The following is an 18,869-nucleotide window of genomic DNA, read 5'->3' on the forward strand; positions in this document are numbered from 1 at the left end:
AAAAATTAAAAAAGAAACAATAAAGAAGTCATAAAGGGACACACACTTGGAGATAGAAAACAGGAAAGAGATAAGAAGTCATAGATGCAAGTATCAGCAAGAGAATACAAGAGATGAAAGAGCGAATGTCAGGTGCAGAAGATGCCATATAAAACATTGACAGAACAGTCAAAGTAATTTTTAAATGCAAAAAGGTCCAAACTTAAAATATACAAAACTCCAGGACACAATGAGATAATCAAACCTGAGGATAATAGGTATAAAAAAGAGCAAAGATCACCAACTTAAAAATCCAGTAACTATCTTCAATAAAATTATAGAGGGAAACTTCCCTAACCTGACAAAAGAGATGCCCATAAACATACAAGAAACCTACAGAACTCAAAAGTGATTGGACCAGAAAAGAAATTTCTCCCATCACATAATAATTAAAACACCAAATGCACAAAACAAAGAAATAATAAAAAAGTAGAAAGGGAAAAAGGTCTAGTAACATATAAAGATAGATCTATCAGAATTACATCAGGATTCTCACCAGAAATGCTAAAATCCAAAAGATCTTGGGTAGATGTCATAAACTCCCCAAGTGAAAACAAATGCCAGCCCACGGTACTATGCCCAGAAAAACTCACAATTAACATAGATAGAGAAACCAAGATATTTCATGACAAAATTAAATTTATACAATATCTTTCCATGAATCCAGCTCTGCAAATGATAATAGATGGAAAACTCCAACACAAGGAGGGAAACTAAACCCTAGAAAAAGTAAGAAAGCAATCTTCTTTCAACTAACAAAAATGAAGATGGTTACAAAGACACAATTCCACCTCTAACAACAAAAATAACAGGAAACAACAATTATTGGTCCCTAATATCTCTCAACATCAATGGACTCAATTCTCTAATAAAAAGACATAGACTAACAGACTAGATACATAAAGAGGACCCAGCATTTTGCTGCATATAAGGAAACATACCTCAGTGACAAATACAGACACTACCTCAGAGTAAAATGCTGGAAAACAATTTTGAAAGCAAATGGTCCCAAGAAATAAGCTGGAGTAGCCATTCTAATATAGAAAAATAGATTTCAAACAAATGTTATTAAAAAAGATAGGGAGGGACACTTCATACTCATCAAAGGATATATCCATCCACATGATTTCTCAATTCTGAATATCTATGCTCCAAATACAAGGCACCTACATTCATAAAAGAAAACTTGCTAAAGCTCAAAGCACACATTGCAACACACAAAATAATAGCAGAAAACTTCAACATCTCTCTTTCATCACTGGACAGATCATGGAAAACTAAACAGAGACAAGGCGAAACTAAAAGGAGTTACGAACCAAATGGACTTAACAGATTTCTATAGAACGTTTAATCCTAAACCAAAAGAATACTTTCTTTTCAGTACCTCATGCTACCTTCTCCAAAACTGACCATAAAATTGGTCACAAAACAGGCCTCAATAGTTACAAGAATATTTAAATAACCCCATACATTCTATCAGATCACCATAGACTAAGACTGGCCTTCAACAACAACAAAAATGACAGAAATCCCACATATACATTGAAGCTGAACTGCACTCCACTCAATGATAACTTGGTCAAGGAACAAATAAAGAAAGATATTAAAAAAGTTTTAGAATGTAATGAAAATGAAGGCAGGACATAACCAAACTTATGGGATACAATGAAAGCAGCGCTAAGAGGAAAACTCATAGCTCCTAGTGCCTCCAAAGAGAAACTTGAGACAGCATATACTAATAGCTGAACAGCATTCCTAAAAGATCTAGAACAAAAAGAAGCAAATATACCAAGAGGAGTAGACAGCAGGAAATAATAATGGACAGAGCTAAAATCAACCAAGTAGAAACAAAAAGAACTTTACAAATAATCAATAAAACCAGGAGCTAGTTCTTTGAGAAATCAACAAGAAAAATAAACCATTAGCCAAACTATCCAGAGGGCACAGAGACAGTATCCAAATTAACAAAATCAGAAATGAAAAGGGAAACACAAACAACACAAACTCAGGAAATTAAAAAAATCATCAGATCCTACTATAAAAACCTATACTCAAAGAAAAACCCCTGGAAAATCTGGGGGATATAGACAAGTTTTCCAGACAAATACCAGGTACCAAAGTTAAATCAAGATCAGATAAACCATTTGAACAGTCCCATAAGCCCTACAGAAATAGAAACTAAAATTCTCCCCCCCTCCCCAAAAAAAAGCCCAGGTTCAAAAACACTCTAGGTCCAGATGGGTTTATTGGACAGTTCTATCAGATCTTTACAACAGACCTAATACTGACGCTCTCCAAACTATTTCACAAAATAGAGACAGAATATACACTATCTACTTCCTTCTATGAAGCTACAATTATGCTTATACCCGAACCACACAAGACCCAAAAAAGAAAGAAAACTTCATACCAATTTCCCATATGAATATAAATTCAAAAATACTCAATAAAATTCTTGAAATATAAATCCAAGAAAACATCACAACTATCATCTATCATGATCAAGTAGGCTTCATCTCAGGGATGCAGGGATGGTTCAATATATGGAAATCCATCAATGTAACCCACTATATAAACAAACTCAAAGGAAAAAAAACCCACATGATCATCTCATTAGATGGCGAGAAAGGATTTGACAAAATTTAACACCCCTTCATGTTAAAAGTATTGGAAAGATAAGGAATTCAAGGCAATACACAAAACATAGTAAAAGTAATATACAGTAAACCAGTAGACAACATCAAACTAACTGGTGAGACACCTGAAGCAATCCCACTAAAATGAGGGACCAGTCAAGGCTGCTCACTCTCCCCCACCTATTCAATTTAGTACTGAAAATTCTGGCCGGAGCAATTAGACAGCAAAAGGAAGTCAAAGGGATACAAATTGGAAAGAAAGAAGTCAAAATATCACTATTTGAAGATGATATGATAGTATACTAAGTGACCCCAAAAATTCCACGAGAGAACCATTACAGCTGAGAAACAACTTCAGCAAAGTAGCTAGATATAAAATTAACTCAAACAAATCAGTAGCTTTCCTCTACTCAAAGGACGAACATGTTGAGAAAGAAATTAGGGAAAAGATACCCTTCACAATAGTCACAAAAACTATGAAATACCTTAGTTTGACCCTAACAAAGCAAGTGAACCATCTGTATGACAAGAACTTCAAATCTCTAAAGAAGGAAATTGAAGAAGATCTCAGAAGATAAAAAGATCTTTCATGCTCATGGATTAGAAGGATCAACATTTTAAAAATGGCCATCTTGCTGAAAGCAATCTACAGATTCAATGTAATCCTCATCAAAATTCCAACTCAATTCTTCATAGAGTTAGAAAGAGCCATTTGCAAATTCATTTGGAACAACAAAAAACCTGGGATAGTGAAAACTATTCTCAACAATAAAAGAACTTCTGAGGGAATCACCATCCCTGACCTCAAGCTGTATTACAGAACAATAATGATAAAAACTGTATGGTACTGGTACAGAGACAGGCAGGCAGATCAATGGAATATAATTGAAGATCCAGACATCAACTTACACACTTATGGACTCTTGTTCTTTGACAATGGAGCTAAAACCATCCAGTTGAAAAAAGATTGCATTTTCTACAAATGGTATTGGTTCAACTGGTGGTCAGCATGTAGAAGAATGCAAATTGATCCATTCTTATCGCCTTGTACAAAGATCATATCTGAGTGGATCAAGGACCTCCACATAAAACCAGATACACTGAAACTAATAGAGAAGAAAGTGGAGAAGAGCATTGAACATATAGGCACTGGGGAAAATTTCCTGAACAGAACACCAATGGCTTACACTCTAAGATAAAGAATTGACAAATGGGACCTCATAAAATTGCAAAGCTTCTGTAAGGCAAAGGGTATGGTCATTAGGACAAAACAGCAATCAACAGAATGGGAAAAGATCTTTACCAATCCTACATTTGATAGAGGGATACTATCCAATACATAAAAGAACTCAAGAAGTTAGACTCCAAAAAATCATATAACCTCACTGCAATGTGGAAGAGAGCTAAACAAAGAATTTTTAACTGAGGAATAGCAGTGGCTAGAAGCACTTAATAATGTTCAAAATCTTTAGTCATCAGGGAAATGCAAACCAAAACAATCCTGAGATTCAACCTTACACCAGTCAAATGGCTAAGATTAAAAACTCAGGTGACAACAAATGCTAGCAAGGTTGTGGAGAAAGAGGAATACTCCTCCATTGTTGGTGGAATTGCAAGATGGTACAATCACTGTAAAAATCAGCCTGAGTTCCTCAGAAAATTGGACATAGTATTACCTGAGAACCCAGCTATACAACTCTTGGGCATATACCCCAAAATTCTCTGACATATAATAAGGACACAAGCTCCACTATGTTCATAGTAGCCTTATTTATAATATCCAGAAGCTGGAAAGAACTTTTATATTCTTCAACAAAGGAGTGGATACAGAAAATGTGGTACATTTATACGATGAAGTACTACTCAGCTATTAAAAACATTGACCTTTTTTGGCAAATGAGTGGTATTATAAAATATCATCCTGAGTGAGGTAATCCAGTCACAAAAGAACACACATGCTATGTACTCACTTCTAAGTTGATGTTAACCCAAAAGTCTGGAATACCCAAGATACAATTCACAGACCTCAGGAAGCTTAAGAAGCAGGAAGACCAAGGTGTGAATGCTTCAGTCCTTCTTCAAAGGGGCAAAAATACTCACCCGAGAAAATACAGAGACAAACTGTGGAGCAAAGACTGAAGAAAAGGTTATCCATAGACTGCCTTACCTAGGCATCCATCCCATATACAATATCAAACACAGATACTACAGTGGATGCCCAGTAGTGCTTGTTGCCAGGAGCCTGATATAGCTATCTCCTGAGAGGTTCTGCACAGAGCCTGACATATACAGAGGCAGATATTTGCAGCCAACCATTGGACTTAGCATGGGGTCCCCAATGAAGGAGTTAGAGAAAGGACTGAAGAAGCTGAAGGGGTTTGAATTCTTATAGCAAGAACAAACATGCCAACCAACCAGACTCCACAGAGCTCCCAGGGACTAAACCACCAACAAAAGATTACACATGGAGGTACCCATGGCTATAGCTGCATATGTAGCAGAGGATGGTCTTATTGGGCATCAATGGGAGGAGCAGGCCTTGGTCCTGTGAATGTTCAATTACTCAGTGTAGGAGAATGCCAGGGTTGTGAAGCAGGAGGGAGTTTGTGGGTTGGTGGTGAGCACCCTCATAGAAGCAGGGGAGGGATGAATGGGAACTTCCTATGGGGAATCCAGGAAAGGGATAACATTTTAAATGCAAATAAAGAAAATATCCATTAAAAAGTTGCTGCAGGTGGTGCATAGAACATTTTCATCCTTTTGGTGGGTGGAAAGATGCTTTAGAGGGTGTTTTGTGATTAGTAAATTTGCTTCAAAGACAGTTGAGTGAGTCTCTGGTATGTGGGGTAAAAAGAAGGCAGAATTGTATGGGTACAGCAGTTTTCCCATATGTATCTCAATCCTTAGCTCAGAATCTCTCCAAGGGGCTGGCTCACTAGCTATAACTCAAATTCTGTTTGCCCGTCATGGACCCATATTGTCCCTTCAATGTCACCTTCCGAATAGTGCAGTCATTGGGGACCAGGTAAAGGTGGAAGGTGACGTCCTCAAGATAGAGGTGATAGTAGATCAGTGTGATGGAAGTGATGGGGATTAACTGTCTGACAGCATCAATCAGTCTCAGTATAACTCCCATTGGGGAGAATCTTGGGTTTTCCAGTACTGCGAAATGCTTGTCCACCCTTGCTGGTGCTTCTAGGACCATCCCATGTTCTTGAAAGTGGGCAACATGGAACAAGGAGCTGTCCATCATTTCATCTGTGAAAGAAGAGATTCAAGAGATGTAGATTTAATATTTCTGTTGATACATACTGGGCTGGTAAGCTAGTATCCAATGATTTAGAATGACTGCAAAATTGTGGTTTGAATGAGAATGGGCTACGCTATTTGTTGGAACTACTTAGGAAGGATTAGGAGGCATTCCCTTGTTTCAGAAGCTGCATTGCTGGTGAGCTTTGAGGTTTGCAAAGATCATACAATTATTGTTTTTTTCCTCTTTCATCAGAATGCAAGCTCCCAGCTCATGCTATAAGCTCCAGTGCCATGCCTGCCTGCCTGCTGCCAGGCTCCTTTGCATCAGGGTCTTTGAAACATCCCCTGAAAGTGTAAGCTCCTATAAAGTTTTTCTTCTATAATCTGTCTTGATTATGATTTCTACTTAGTTTGTATTAATTTTTATATTTATGAGAAAAACTGAAAAAAGTAATGTTTACTAATTAACTTCCAGTGACATTATCACAGAACTATCAACAGTTTCCTCACGACAAATTCACTACGTCAGGCAGGGTAAGTGTGACTTGCTTCCAGGAGTGACTCATGCAGACTGCTTCTCATTAGGAGATAGCTTTGACCTTGTCCCTGCATAGCTGCTGTATATTCACTGTGGAGTGGGGATTCATGATGGACTTCTTTATGGATTCTACAAAGAGGCTTCTTCCAGAAACTTGACAATCCTTATATTCCTCAAGGTGCTGCCATCACCAACCTTATTGTTTGAGGATTTTGTAGTGTCCACAAACGTCTTTGTTGCAGAACAGTTTTGCTGTTATGAATGAGTACCAGGGCTCCTTTGTCCACTGAAGAAAAAGCTGTATGGATTACTGGAATGATTAATCTTTAATGTGTACTTAATAAAATCTAGTATTACCTTGGATCTAGGCTTGGAGGCATAATAGAAGGAGATTATCTTGATTGAGGTAACTCATTTGGGAAGATATTTCCCAGGTTGGTAACATCATTTCATGGACTAGGATTCAGGACTGTGTTAAATAGAGAATGTTACATAAACACAAGTATTCACTGTTCTCTGTTCCCCATCTGTCGATGCGAGTTTACTAGGTGCCATACCTCTATGTTCTCAGACTTCCATGTCATGATTAACTCTGAAATATGAGGCAAAATAAGTCTATTTTCTTCTGAGTTTCTTTGGTCAGATTTTTTTTTTTTTGATTTACAAGTAAAATCTGGACAGAGAGCTGATACCAGGAGTTGGGTTCTTGATATTAAAAAAAGCAGACTTTGGTCCAGCAAAGGGTCATTTTCCTAGTGTAGGAGAATGCTGAGGTAGGGGAGGGAGGTTGGAAAAGGGAGCATCTTCATGGAGGCAGTGGGTTAGGGAAGGGTTATGGGATTGGTGGAAAGGGCATAACACCTGAATTGTAAATACAGAAAATATACAATTAAAAACAATAATTAAAAACCAGCTAAAACAAGTGGTTCTTAGGCATCTGGAGCTGAATTTTTTTGGATAGAATATTAAAGAATTTGAAACATAGGGCTAGAAATACTCTATTATCCTGAGAGTAGAGCTTATGGTAATGTTCTTGAGAATTTAGGAAAGACAAGAATGCTGAGAGAGTCAGTGGAGGCTCATGTGGTTACAGAGAGTAAAAATGTTTTTATTGGGAAATTTAAGTGGAGAGAATCTATTCATGGTACACTTTGGTCAAGAATGTATATTTATTCTGTAAATGCTCTGAATGTGAGTGAAGTTGAATTTAAATATACGGGACTAATTTCTCAGGAGAAGTTTATTGACAAGAAACTTTCCGAATGATTCTTCAAAATCAGCTGTAATCGTTAGAGATCATCACAGAAGGGAAAGCTGTATTGTACTGTAGAAACTGAAAAGGTATCTTGAGGGCAAAATCTTCATTTAAATGCAGAAAAATCTTAACTGATGGTTTTCTCTCTTCCAAAAACACTCAAGTATTTCCCTAAGGTCATCACATAATACAGCTATCGGTGTGGCCACATCTCAAAGCTGTCACTAGAACCTGGCAGTGTCATCCATATAAATGTTTATGCTTGAAAGATGGTATTTTGAGAGGGATCATTGAGTCAGAATGCGTAGCTTTAGATAGCAGCTGAGGCCAGGCAGTGTGTCTGAGTCGAAGATCCTTTTAGTAGGTCCTTGGTGGTCATTCTATGAACCATTGAAAGTGAAGTCTAAGGGAGAATGTAAATCCTAGGACGCTGAAGAAACCAGAACCACATTTTTTTGGCTAAATAAAATTTTAGGCAGGAGTAGAGACAGGGCCTAACAGAGAGTCTGTGTATGTTTCAGTTTAGAACTGGAGAGGTGGAGCTATCTCAGTTCTTTGGAGTCCAGTGAATGATACCGTGAGCTCCATGGCTGGACATGAAGCTGCAGAATTTCTGATGCTGGAGTTTGTCTTGCTGTGGTCTGTGCATTCCTTGCTCTGCTGTGATTCTTTCATGTTGGAATGTCAGTGTTTATTCTCTGCCATTGCATGTTAGAAGTAAGAACTTGTTTTTATTTCATACGAGCTCATGGTTAAGGTATTGCCTTGCATCTATGTTTAGATGCAGACTATTAAACTCCTGAAATCATTAAGGTCTAATGGGACTTTTGAAACCAGATTGTATTTTTCAGGATGAGATGAAACTGAAATTTTAGAGAGAGAGATAATATTGTTATGATTTAAAGCAATGTCACTTGAGAACTTGATATGGTCCCTGTTAAAGGGCCTATTTTCATGATCCTAGAGTCAGCTTTCTGGACTGCCTCAGGAGGCAAGGGGCAAGAGGGCAGAGTACATCTCTTCTGCTGTTGGCACATGCTACTTCATTGTAGATGGGTGGTGGGGCCAGCACTCTTTCACTGTGTACTCAGGACTGGCTCACCCACTCCACCTTGATCAGAGCAAGAACTAATGTGATATCCAGGCAAGCTGCAGGACTGGCTGTCCCAAGTGTTGTGGCTAGTCAGGGGTCTAGCCAACTCACCCATCATGATGACCCTAGGGCTAGTTCTCCCAACTCCTGCAGGTCATGAGGGACACATAGATGAGGGTGAGTTCATGTGTGTTTTCTTTCGTGTGTGTGTGTACATCTCTGTGTTGTATCATCCCTATGTTCCTGCCACCTGCTACTCATGACCCTAGGGCTAGTTCTCCCAACTCCTGCAGGTCATGAGGGACACATAGATGAGGGTGAGTTCATGTGTGTGTTCTTTCGTGTGTGTGTGTGTGTGTGTGTGTGTGTGTGTGTGTACATCTGTCTATTATTGTATCATCCCTATGTTCCTGCCACCTGCTACTCATCATTTTCATACTACGAACAACACCTTTTTACTTTGCTGTAAGTTGTATTTTACGGGTGTCTATGGTGAGCCTATTGTTGTACTGTTTGAAGCAAGAGAGAAAGTACTACCACTCCTGGTTTTCTTGTTATTATTGCTTTTTTTTTGGTAGAGTCTGCTTGTGTGGTCTAGAATTTCCTTGAATTCTAATTTCTTCTGCCTCAGCCTTCAGAGTGCTGGGATCACAGACTGTGGTAATCACTTTTAATGATATCATTCATTGGAAATCCTGTGTTTATCAGATCATTTTCTGAAGGAATCTTTGGAGATCATTGTGGTTGGAACACTTTATGAGTTCTCTCTATACTCAGAATGCTCTTCTTTAGTGGCTCTAGTCCTTAAATGGAATGTGGTGACATTTTTTCCACATCTGTAGAAGTGTAATGGCTTACAGTGTTGGTTGACCCTGAGTAACAAATGTTCTTCATAGTTTCCAAGATTCACCCTGGAAAACCTCTTCAAAGCAGTGGCAGGCTCCTTCTTCCTATGGTTGCTGCAATAAAATGTCCCACCCAAGCTATCCAAAATGGCAGCTCCCATCAAAATTGCAGCACCAGGATACCTCAGATTTCATTCTGCCCTGAGGAACTGTCCACTGTAATTACACTTTCTCATCTGCTTTAACTTGGTGAAACTTTGAGGCAGGAGTTGTCCTACAGGAGCTGTCCACAGTGGCAGTATCTCCTCCCCAGCCTCCCCAGGAGCCCCACAGAAATGATGTCTCATTAAAAGTTGTCTGCAGCCAGGAAGGACTTCCCACCCTAACCCATGAGTCCAATGGAGGGAAAGGGAAGTGAAAAAAGTTACTAATTCCTGAGAAGAGAACCCCACCAATCCCTGAACTTCCTTCCCACAAACCCCCACCTATCCTTGAGCACAAAAACTCCACCAATCCCTAAACAGGAAAAGGCACACATCCTTAGCTCCCCAAGCTCAGGACTTGAAATCCCATCAACCCCAAATCTGGAAATCTCTGCCCTAAAAATCTTCACCCCCTGAAAACTCCTATAAATGTCCTGTCTATAGTTCAATTCCTTGCTGTCTCCTCCTGGGAGAAAAGGGCAATCATTTCTGGATTTATCACTCCAGACCTTGGACCCTCTAATAAATATTTTCATGGGATTTTCTACCTGGTTTTACTCTCCAGTTGGAAGAAGCCAGGAAGACAAGAATCAATGAAGAGAAGAAGACACAAAGAGAAGAAGCAGGGCTGAGGCTCCCGAGATCCTCCGCTCAGCTGGGGATACCCTCCTCTGGGAGCTGCAATGTCTTTGCTGAGGATACTTCCTCTCAAGAGCTATTGGTTCCTGAGCTCCTATGTCTTAAAATAACCTTCCCTTGGGACACTCTCCACTGTCCCACTTCAGGGCTGTGTAGTTTCTGGGCTCCCATGTCTCAGGATACTCTTCCTTTAGAATATCTTCTCCCCTCAGAGTTGTATGGTTCCTGGGCTTCCAAGTCCCAGGATAACCTTCCATCTGAGCAGAAACAGTACAGATTTAGGGGCATAGTTTTTAAAGAGTACTTGATAATCATCAGTTAATATTGCCACTGAGGTCATCACTTTTTAATTATGGACTCTTTCTGGTAAAACAGAAATAAAGTTATAAAGTTAAGAGACATGTGATTCAAAGAAGATACATCAGACCAAACAGAATGACAAAACACCTCATTGTCTACCTTGGTAAACTGCTCTGCCTCACTAAGAAAACCATGGAACACTTCTTTATCACCCACTATCCTGCAGTTCCTATATGACCTATTAAGTCCACCCATTATTACCACATTAATTCTTATGTTTCCCTTGCTTACCTTGGAGAGCCATAAAATGAGGGAGGTACACAGCAGCCACAGCTCCTTGCTCAGCTTTGATGTCAAACAGAGGTCCAGCCACCATGTAACTCTGTTGCACGTGAGTCTCAACAAGGTATTGGCTCCAGTCACAGAATTCAATCTCAATTGTCACTGCTCTTGTCACCACAAAGTGAAGTCCTGTGCTGGGACAGTGGTAGGAACCAGCCATGGGCAATTGAACTCTGGAAGTGGGAGGGGCAGACACCAGTTCAAACTAGCACTCATCTGTTGTGTTAGTTCCAGTGCAGAACTCAGGTTCAGGTTCAGGCAGCTGGCTCTGAGTTTTGTTTCTCTGCTGTCTATGTGAATCCCTGATTATCCATTTATCCCCCCGCCCCAGTCTATTTCCTCATCTGTATATTGGGTCAATGACAACACCATCTTAGAGAACTGTGAGTTCTGAGTAATTTAATGCCAACTCCCAATAACATACGTAGGGAGAAGTCAGCTTTTCCTGTTGATGATGATGATTGTGAAATGTGTGTGTGCACGTGCGTGCATGTGTGTGTGTGTGTGTGTGTGTTTGTGTTTGTATATGAGTGTACACATGAGTGCTATGTTTGGGAAATAAACCAAAGACTTTGTGTACACTATACAAGGGCTGGCTCAATCAATCAGGTATATCTTCAGGTTTTAGTGTTTATGTTTTTAAAGCGTATATTTCCCAATAATGAGAGTCTATCTGATGATAACTGTGGTAAATTGTTGGCCCCAAAACAAGGCTTTCCCAAGATCTTCAGTTGTTTCTCAACACTTTCTGTTTGGCAACTGTTGGGTAGACAAGTGCCAGTTTCTTTGGGAGGAAATGAAAAGTGACAGTGTTGGAGGGGGGTAACAGGTTGTGGAAGACACCATTGTTGTGCATTTAGTCAGTCATTATTCTTGAGACTATAATTGGAGGACACGGCTACTGTACACACACTCTTGTTCTCAGCTTCAGGGTATTCTTGGCACAAAATGGTTGTTAGTGAAAGCGGGAGCACAGTGAGTACAGAAATTTAAGGTGAATCTAAGGACAAAAGAACTCCAGTGTAATGAGGAGAGGGATGCTACGTACAGCAGTAATAAATAAATCCCCAGAAAGACCACATTTTAGATAATGAGCAAAGGTGACCATAGACTGTTTAGATAAAATGACGGACTCAGGCCAGGACAGTTGATGTGATAATGGTGTGCTAGTTGTGGAAGACTAGGACCTATCTTAATCATGGCGGATGCCTAGTGAAATTATTGTGGGTAAAATCATATGGTGTCTTGGCCATATAATACTGTGACAGCTGTACTGTCCCAATACTGTGACAGTGTTTAGAAAGAAAGATTGAGTGTAGTTGAAACGAATTGGAGGTGGTTAACAGATTGGAAGAACTGGACAGGAAAGTACTTGTGGTCTCTTATTTTATATTTTTAAAAAAGTTTTGAAGAAGAACCCTATTTTTATAACAGCCACAAATTATTATTGCTGTCATGCCCTTGCCTCCTGTATTGGCAAAGGAAGAAAACATTACAGTAGGGACTCGGGCAGTTCTATCTGTGCGGGTCTTTTATGGAAGGTAGACTGGGAAAAACCAGCCCCTGTCATGCAAAGCTCACTCACCGGTATAAGCTCCTGTCTCTGTCAAGCACCTCAGTAGCCACAGGTCCTGTAGGACCCCAGAAGTCATCATCAGTCTCCAGAGGTTCCATGGGTTTGTCTCCTGTAAAGACAGGAAAGCATGGATGAAAGGTCTTTAATATTACAAATCCTGAGCACCACTCCTGTAGAACAGGCTACCAATGGTCACTCTGTTTTGTTCAGTCTCATCTACCTGGACTTCCCCAGTAATGTGCACGATTGAACCTTTTTCTAGAATGACCAGCTTACGCCTTATCAAGAAGTGCATCTTCAGTCTGTATCACTTGTTCATAGGCTACCTGCGCGCGCATGTGCGCGCGCGCGCGTGTGTGTGTGTGTGTGTGTGTGTGTGTGTGTGTGTATGTGTATGTTTATTGAGAAAAGAATTAAATGCCAAGGATGTCTGAGCAGGGATAGAGAGATGAGTCCTAGGCCACAGCAGATCAGAATGAGACAGGGAGCCCTGGTACAGAGCCTGATACAAGCCACAGACTTGAGAGAGGGGCAGCTGTAGCCTCCAAGGCTGATAGAGAAGGACATAATGCTCCCTCTGGTTTCTAGGTGTAGAAGGCCTTGCAAGGGGCGAGTCTTCTGTTTATAGTGAGCCTGTACTGTTTCACGTCAGAGTGGATAAAAATGATGACCAACTCCAGGACATTTATTGCAGATAAATTTTTTTTGTATAGGACAGGGAATTTACGTCCATAAAATATCACTGTTTCAATAAGGTCTTCTTAATGACAACAGTAGTTGACATGCTAATGTGGATGAAGGAAATCTCATAATGTTCTTTGTCAAAGTGAAGAACTATAGGCACTTAACAGTTGGTAGGAGAGAGGTAACAACAATCTTCCCCATGCAAGGGTTACTACGTATGTTATCCAATCCTAAGTGGCTACCCTTGAACATGTATACATGACAAACAGTAAATGGACTCATTACATTGTATTTCTGTATACATAGGTATACAGAAGTGTGTGCACACATATATTTAAGAACAATAATATTAAAGAAGAGGTCGGGAATTTGAGAGTTTGTGAATAGAACACACAAGGAAATGGATTGAATACACGGAGGAGCAGAAATTATGTAAATATAGTACTTGTGTATGAAATAAAGAATTCAAACATGAAAGAGAAATGACGTCTTCTCCATGCACATACTCTTGCATCCAATACTTACAGGCTCTGGGTCTGATCAATAAACATACCTGATTGTTGTTGCTGCTGCTTGCATGAGGTTGGGGTATGACCCACTTCTTCTTTATCCATGTTTGCAGAAGCGACCATTACATGCGGCTTCCTACACACAGACATATTCTTACCCTCAGATATCAGGAAAATCACAGAGGACCTACCCTGTGTGCACAGCATCCCCCCACAAAATCTAGCCCATCTGGCTTTTAACTCTGTCTCATGCTTCTTCTTTTACCCACAACTCTATGAAGGCTCTCATCTTCCTGGCATCCATGGTGCCAGAACCAGGTCAATCTCAACACCTCCTTTGGTTTATATAATTGTGTTTCCCAGTGTTTACATATTAGAAAGTTAATAACCAATGCAATGTCACTGTACTCATAGAGTGAAGGGTCAGTCACAATGAGATCATGAGGGTTATATGTTCAATAAGGTGTCAATATCATCATCACAGAGGTGGATTCCAGTGCCTTGACCAGATTGCTACAAAAGGGCTTAACTTCTTGCTCTCAACATTCCATGTTGTGAAATGAGCTGGAAGAGCAAGAAGGGCTTCTCTAGATGGGGAGTCCCTGCCCTCGCACTTCCTTATATCTAGAACTGCAAGAAAAAGAACTCTGTTCTTTATATGTGGTGCCAGTGTCAGGCATTAGGTTATAGCCACAGAAAACAAACCAACAATCACTCACTCGGAATGCTAATAAGACAGACAACACCTTTTAAACATCTTCCCCTTTCTGATCTATATACTCCAGCCACAAAACCTCCATCCGAGTCCTAGGGTGTGAGCCACTGCCCACATCCTCTGACAGATATTTCTGATTCTGTAAAGTAGCTGACCATAAAACATGAGAGGAGGTGACACTTTATGACTGAGGCTATGGAATGCCTCTCATTGCCTCTGGGCAGAAGTTGAAGTTTCTTGGAATGGGCCATTATTCTTACTCTGGTTCTTGTCCATTCCAGGGCCTTCTATGCCACCCTTCCCTACTCACTGTCCTCTTGACCAGTGACTCTCAAATTACCATGTCCAAGTATCACCTGGATAGCTTGGTAAGTCAGAAATCTCATTGAAGGAAGCTGCCCTACCCAAAGTTCTGAGTCAGTAGAGATGGAGTGGGGCCCGAGAATCTGCATTTCTGTGGATCCTACAGATGATGGTGAAGCAGAGCTGAAGGTTTCTATATGTTTCTTCTCACTCTAAGGAGCTGCTCTCTTTGCTTCCTTCCTCTATGCCTGGTGTTTTCTTGTTCTCAGCTCTTCCCAGATTTCTCATCTTTGAGATGTCACCACAGCTTATCTCAGTTTTGGATGAGGTCAAGACAGACCACCATTGCACTCCCAGAGCCCCCTCATAAAATTATGTGGACAGTGGGGGAAGAAGTGTTCTCTTTTCACTGGACTGGGGTAGTAAACGTTGGGCCATGTCTGCCTTGTTCATGAATGTGCCCTCAGATGCCTAAGTCATGCATGATGCATAATGCTTCTGCAGGAATGTTTGCTCAATGAATGGGAGACCCTCCTGTAACTAGAGACCCCTCCATTTCACACGAGGCACAAAATCTAGAAATTTGAGAAGAGGTGGAATTCATGGTCATGAACTGAATTGTACCAAAAAATTAGAATTTGGCACAGTCCCTGGGGGTGGAATTGGATTCTTCCTTCCCTGAGGTTTCATAATCCATAGTAGTGTGCTTGTGCTTATGCACATGTGTGTGTGTGTGTGTGTGTGTGTGTGTGTGTGTGCATGTGTGTGTACCTATGTTTGTGCGTATGTGTTGGGGAGCATGCACATTCCTTTTAAAGTATCTGTCTGTCTGAGCATCAGAGTTGCAATGGTGATACACAGAGTGTTTTCTTCTCTAAGTATTTTTTAATGTCTTTAATCACTGTGGTTTTTGGTTTCATTGCTCATCACACTTGCTGTTCCAAGAGGACATCGCACAAACTCACCCTTTCTTGTTTTTTATTTTTTTTTCCTGATGGATGGGCTTAAGTGGGTGTGTTGTATAATTCTATTTTTTTTTGCTAAAGAAAAAAATACAACCTCCATATATGCAGAATCCTTTCTTGCTTCAGCCACTGTGGTTCTCTGGTTTCTCCCAAGCTCTCTGTGTCTTTCCCACATCAGGACTCTTTGAACTCTCAGCTTTTAAACAGCCATATAGGACCAGGGTTGCCCAGAGGGATTTTTTTCTACCCCCTTACCATGTGCTGGTGATGAGCAGCTTCGTATTCTTTGCCTCCAGGTTCCTGAGCTCTGTAATCACCTGGTCACTGAGAGATGCCTGGTCCAAACTACAAGCACAAGATAGGGGTGGTTTCTTCTGGGATCCACCACAGGATCTTGAGAAGCCAGAGTCCAGGATCCTGGACTCTGTTGTCTGTGGTTGGAATCCATGAGGAGGCTTATTCAATCTTATCCTTGATCAAAAGTTAGGACAAAGGTGGAGGGGAGAGCAGCAGGCCGAGAGAAAAAAGTGTGACCACGAGGCAGTCAGTGGGACTTAGTGTTTAGTGAGATCTGAATATAAGAAGAGAATCTTTGGAACAATCCAGAGCAAAAATGAGGGGGCTGGCCATTTATACCTCCTTTTCACAGGCCAGTCATTGGAAATAGACTGTACCAGGGAGGGGAACATGTGTGTAGAAAGGAGCCTCTTGTTGGCAAAAGGCACCTCTTTTAGGGATTTAAAGAGGGATTCTGGGCAGCTCTCCAAGATGAACACATAGTGCTGGGATGCCAGGTTTCATGGACATTCTCCTTGATGGAAAGAGCCTTGGTTCCATTCTCCCCTCCCCTTCCATTTCTTTAGTGCGAACGAAGGAAAGCTTGTCCTTACACAGAAGCCGCTACCAAGGGCCTCAGGTCCATTCTTATGGCCCTCGAGTTGCAGGGCTGTTGATGGTGTTAGAGCAGTGCCTGACTTCTCTGGGTTCCAGAGCCTCAGTTCCTATGTATGGACACATTACACCCACTCTGCCTGCTGTGAGGCACAGACAAGGCAGGAGGGGAAAGTCTCCTCCTCTCAGAGGCTGTGCAATGACACCAAGTTATTTTGTGGGCAAGGTGATAGAACATTTAAGTTGAAGATTGTTTTGTCTTTAAGATGGAGGGAGATAGCTAAGAATTCACATGTAACTGAGCTTTCTGGAAGGCAGATCTACGGCAGGGGCCAGTTCAGCACATGTTCTTCAGTGTGTGAGGAACAGACATGCCTGAAAATATGTTGGTGAACAAAGGTGTCAACCAGCTGGGCCTGTTTCAGCTACCAGAGGTGTGGAGATAAGAATCCTCACTGCAAAACTACTCCCAAGGCTTGGGAGTTGCTGCCGAAGGTCAGACAGAGGGAAATCCCAGGACACAGGTTTGTCAGACTCTTCCTGTTGGCTGGAAGAACCAGCAGGCTCTGGGTTTAGAGCCTCTGTAGTTTCCTGAGCTTATGAAAAACATTGACAAGCAACCTCTAAGAAGTGTTCTCTAGAAACTTTCTGTGTACTGGTGCTGGAGAGGTGGAGGGACCAGAGGTAGGGTAGCTTAGAGACAACATGAAGGGGCTGTGTGGAGAAGGACACATATCTCCAGGGCTGTAGTTTGGATGTTTATTAGTTTGCGTGGAACTCTAGGCCAGGAGGAATGGTACAGCTCTAGGTACTGAAAACTCTCTCAGGCTTCTATAGCCAATGCCTGTGACTTTCTATGATTTCAGACCCCATTTTTTTTTCAGAGCCTTTCTCACCTCTGCCTTAGCCTGGGCTTCTGGCCTCCTGTTGGCTAAATAAGACCTATTTCTCCTTCAGGCCTTAGACCTCTCTTGGGCCATTCAGAAAAATTCTCTCATAGAATTATACTTTCATAGTATTGTTGAGTGCACAGCATTCAGCAGTTTGTCAATAGAGAGTCACAGGCTGATGGGTGATCAATGTCTGTCTCTTTCCACATATCTCAAAGGACAGAGCCATGTGTTTGTGTGTATTTCCTAAGGCCTGCACCAATGATTGGCACACAGCAATTTCAATATGAATGCATGCATACATGAATTAATGAATCAGTAAGTGATGGAGACACTCCCCTGGAGTAAAGAAAACCTGGAAATTCCTTACTATATATAGCAATGCCAATGTATGTGATTCCACCATGCCTGGCTATTTACCCAGTGTCTTTGTTTTTAAAAATGTATACTATGTCATTTCATATGTACTATGTAATATACAGTTCATGTTCATGAGACGGGGGGTATCACATTCCATTTAAAATATGTGAAAACTGAGTTTTTGAGAAGACAGTGACTTACCCAGCAGGGTATAAGTGACACTGCTGGTCAAGAGTCAGGGTATGAATTATCTATACCTTTTCTTTTCTATTTTTTAACTTCTCCCCCTGTCTTATTATTAGAAAGGAATTACAGGGCTTGCTCACCGTAGGATGCGTAGGTTACAGGCACGATTCCTGAGCCCCCCACACAGCAGCTTCACACCATCATCTCCCAGGTCATTCAGCTGCAGGTCTAGCTCAGTCAGCCTGGAGCCAGCACTGAGCACTGAGGCCAGGAGTAAGCAGCTTCTGGATGTGAGGCCACAATCAACAAGCCTGCATGGGAGATGCTCACTGTCAGCTTCTCTAGGGCTCAGTGCTTTTGAGAACTTATCTCAGGTCTCCCTTTTTGAGCTTTGGCATGTTGAGCTGCCAGTGGTTAGTTCTTTGTGTAAAGGAACATAATTCCAAGCTCTCCACAGCTGAGCTGCAGGAACAATGGATATAGGTCAGGGCCAATGCTCTGCTGCCATTAGTCAAGGCAGGGCTCCAGAAGCCCAGGATAGCTCACTGCTATATTTCCAGAGTCATGTGGCATAAAATTCACTAGATATAAAATAGGGTGTGATCTCATTCATTGAGTGAGATCTTATTTAAGATAAAGTCCACAGAA

At 41.1% G+C, this 18,869-nt stretch overlaps 1 protein-coding gene across 1 annotated transcript in view; it reads right to left on the reverse strand.

The window, feature by feature from the left end:
- The window catches only part of LOC308425157 (NACHT, LRR and PYD domains-containing protein 1a-like), a gene marked incomplete at its 5' end in the record, with an annotated part of 64,351 nt that overhangs the window by 7,614 nt on the left and 37,868 nt on the right, over positions 1 to 18,869 (reverse strand). The window contains 6 exons of the mRNA XM_080922398.1: positions 5,671 to 5,933; positions 11,092 to 11,315; positions 12,728 to 12,827; positions 13,956 to 14,047; positions 16,150 to 16,239; positions 18,362 to 18,532. Coding sequence (XP_080778524.1) covers positions 5,671 to 5,933; positions 11,092 to 11,315; positions 12,728 to 12,827; positions 13,956 to 14,047; positions 16,150 to 16,239; positions 18,362 to 18,532 — 940 coding nt within the window. The remainder of the gene's footprint in view (positions 1 to 5,670; positions 5,934 to 11,091; positions 11,316 to 12,727; positions 12,828 to 13,955; positions 14,048 to 16,149; positions 16,240 to 18,361; positions 18,533 to 18,869) is intronic.

Source organism: Micromys minutus (assembly GCF_963924665.1).
Source record: "Micromys minutus genome assembly, chromosome: 10".
In the NCBI taxonomy this organism is placed as follows: Eukaryota; Metazoa; Chordata; class Mammalia; order Rodentia; family Muridae; genus Micromys; species Micromys minutus.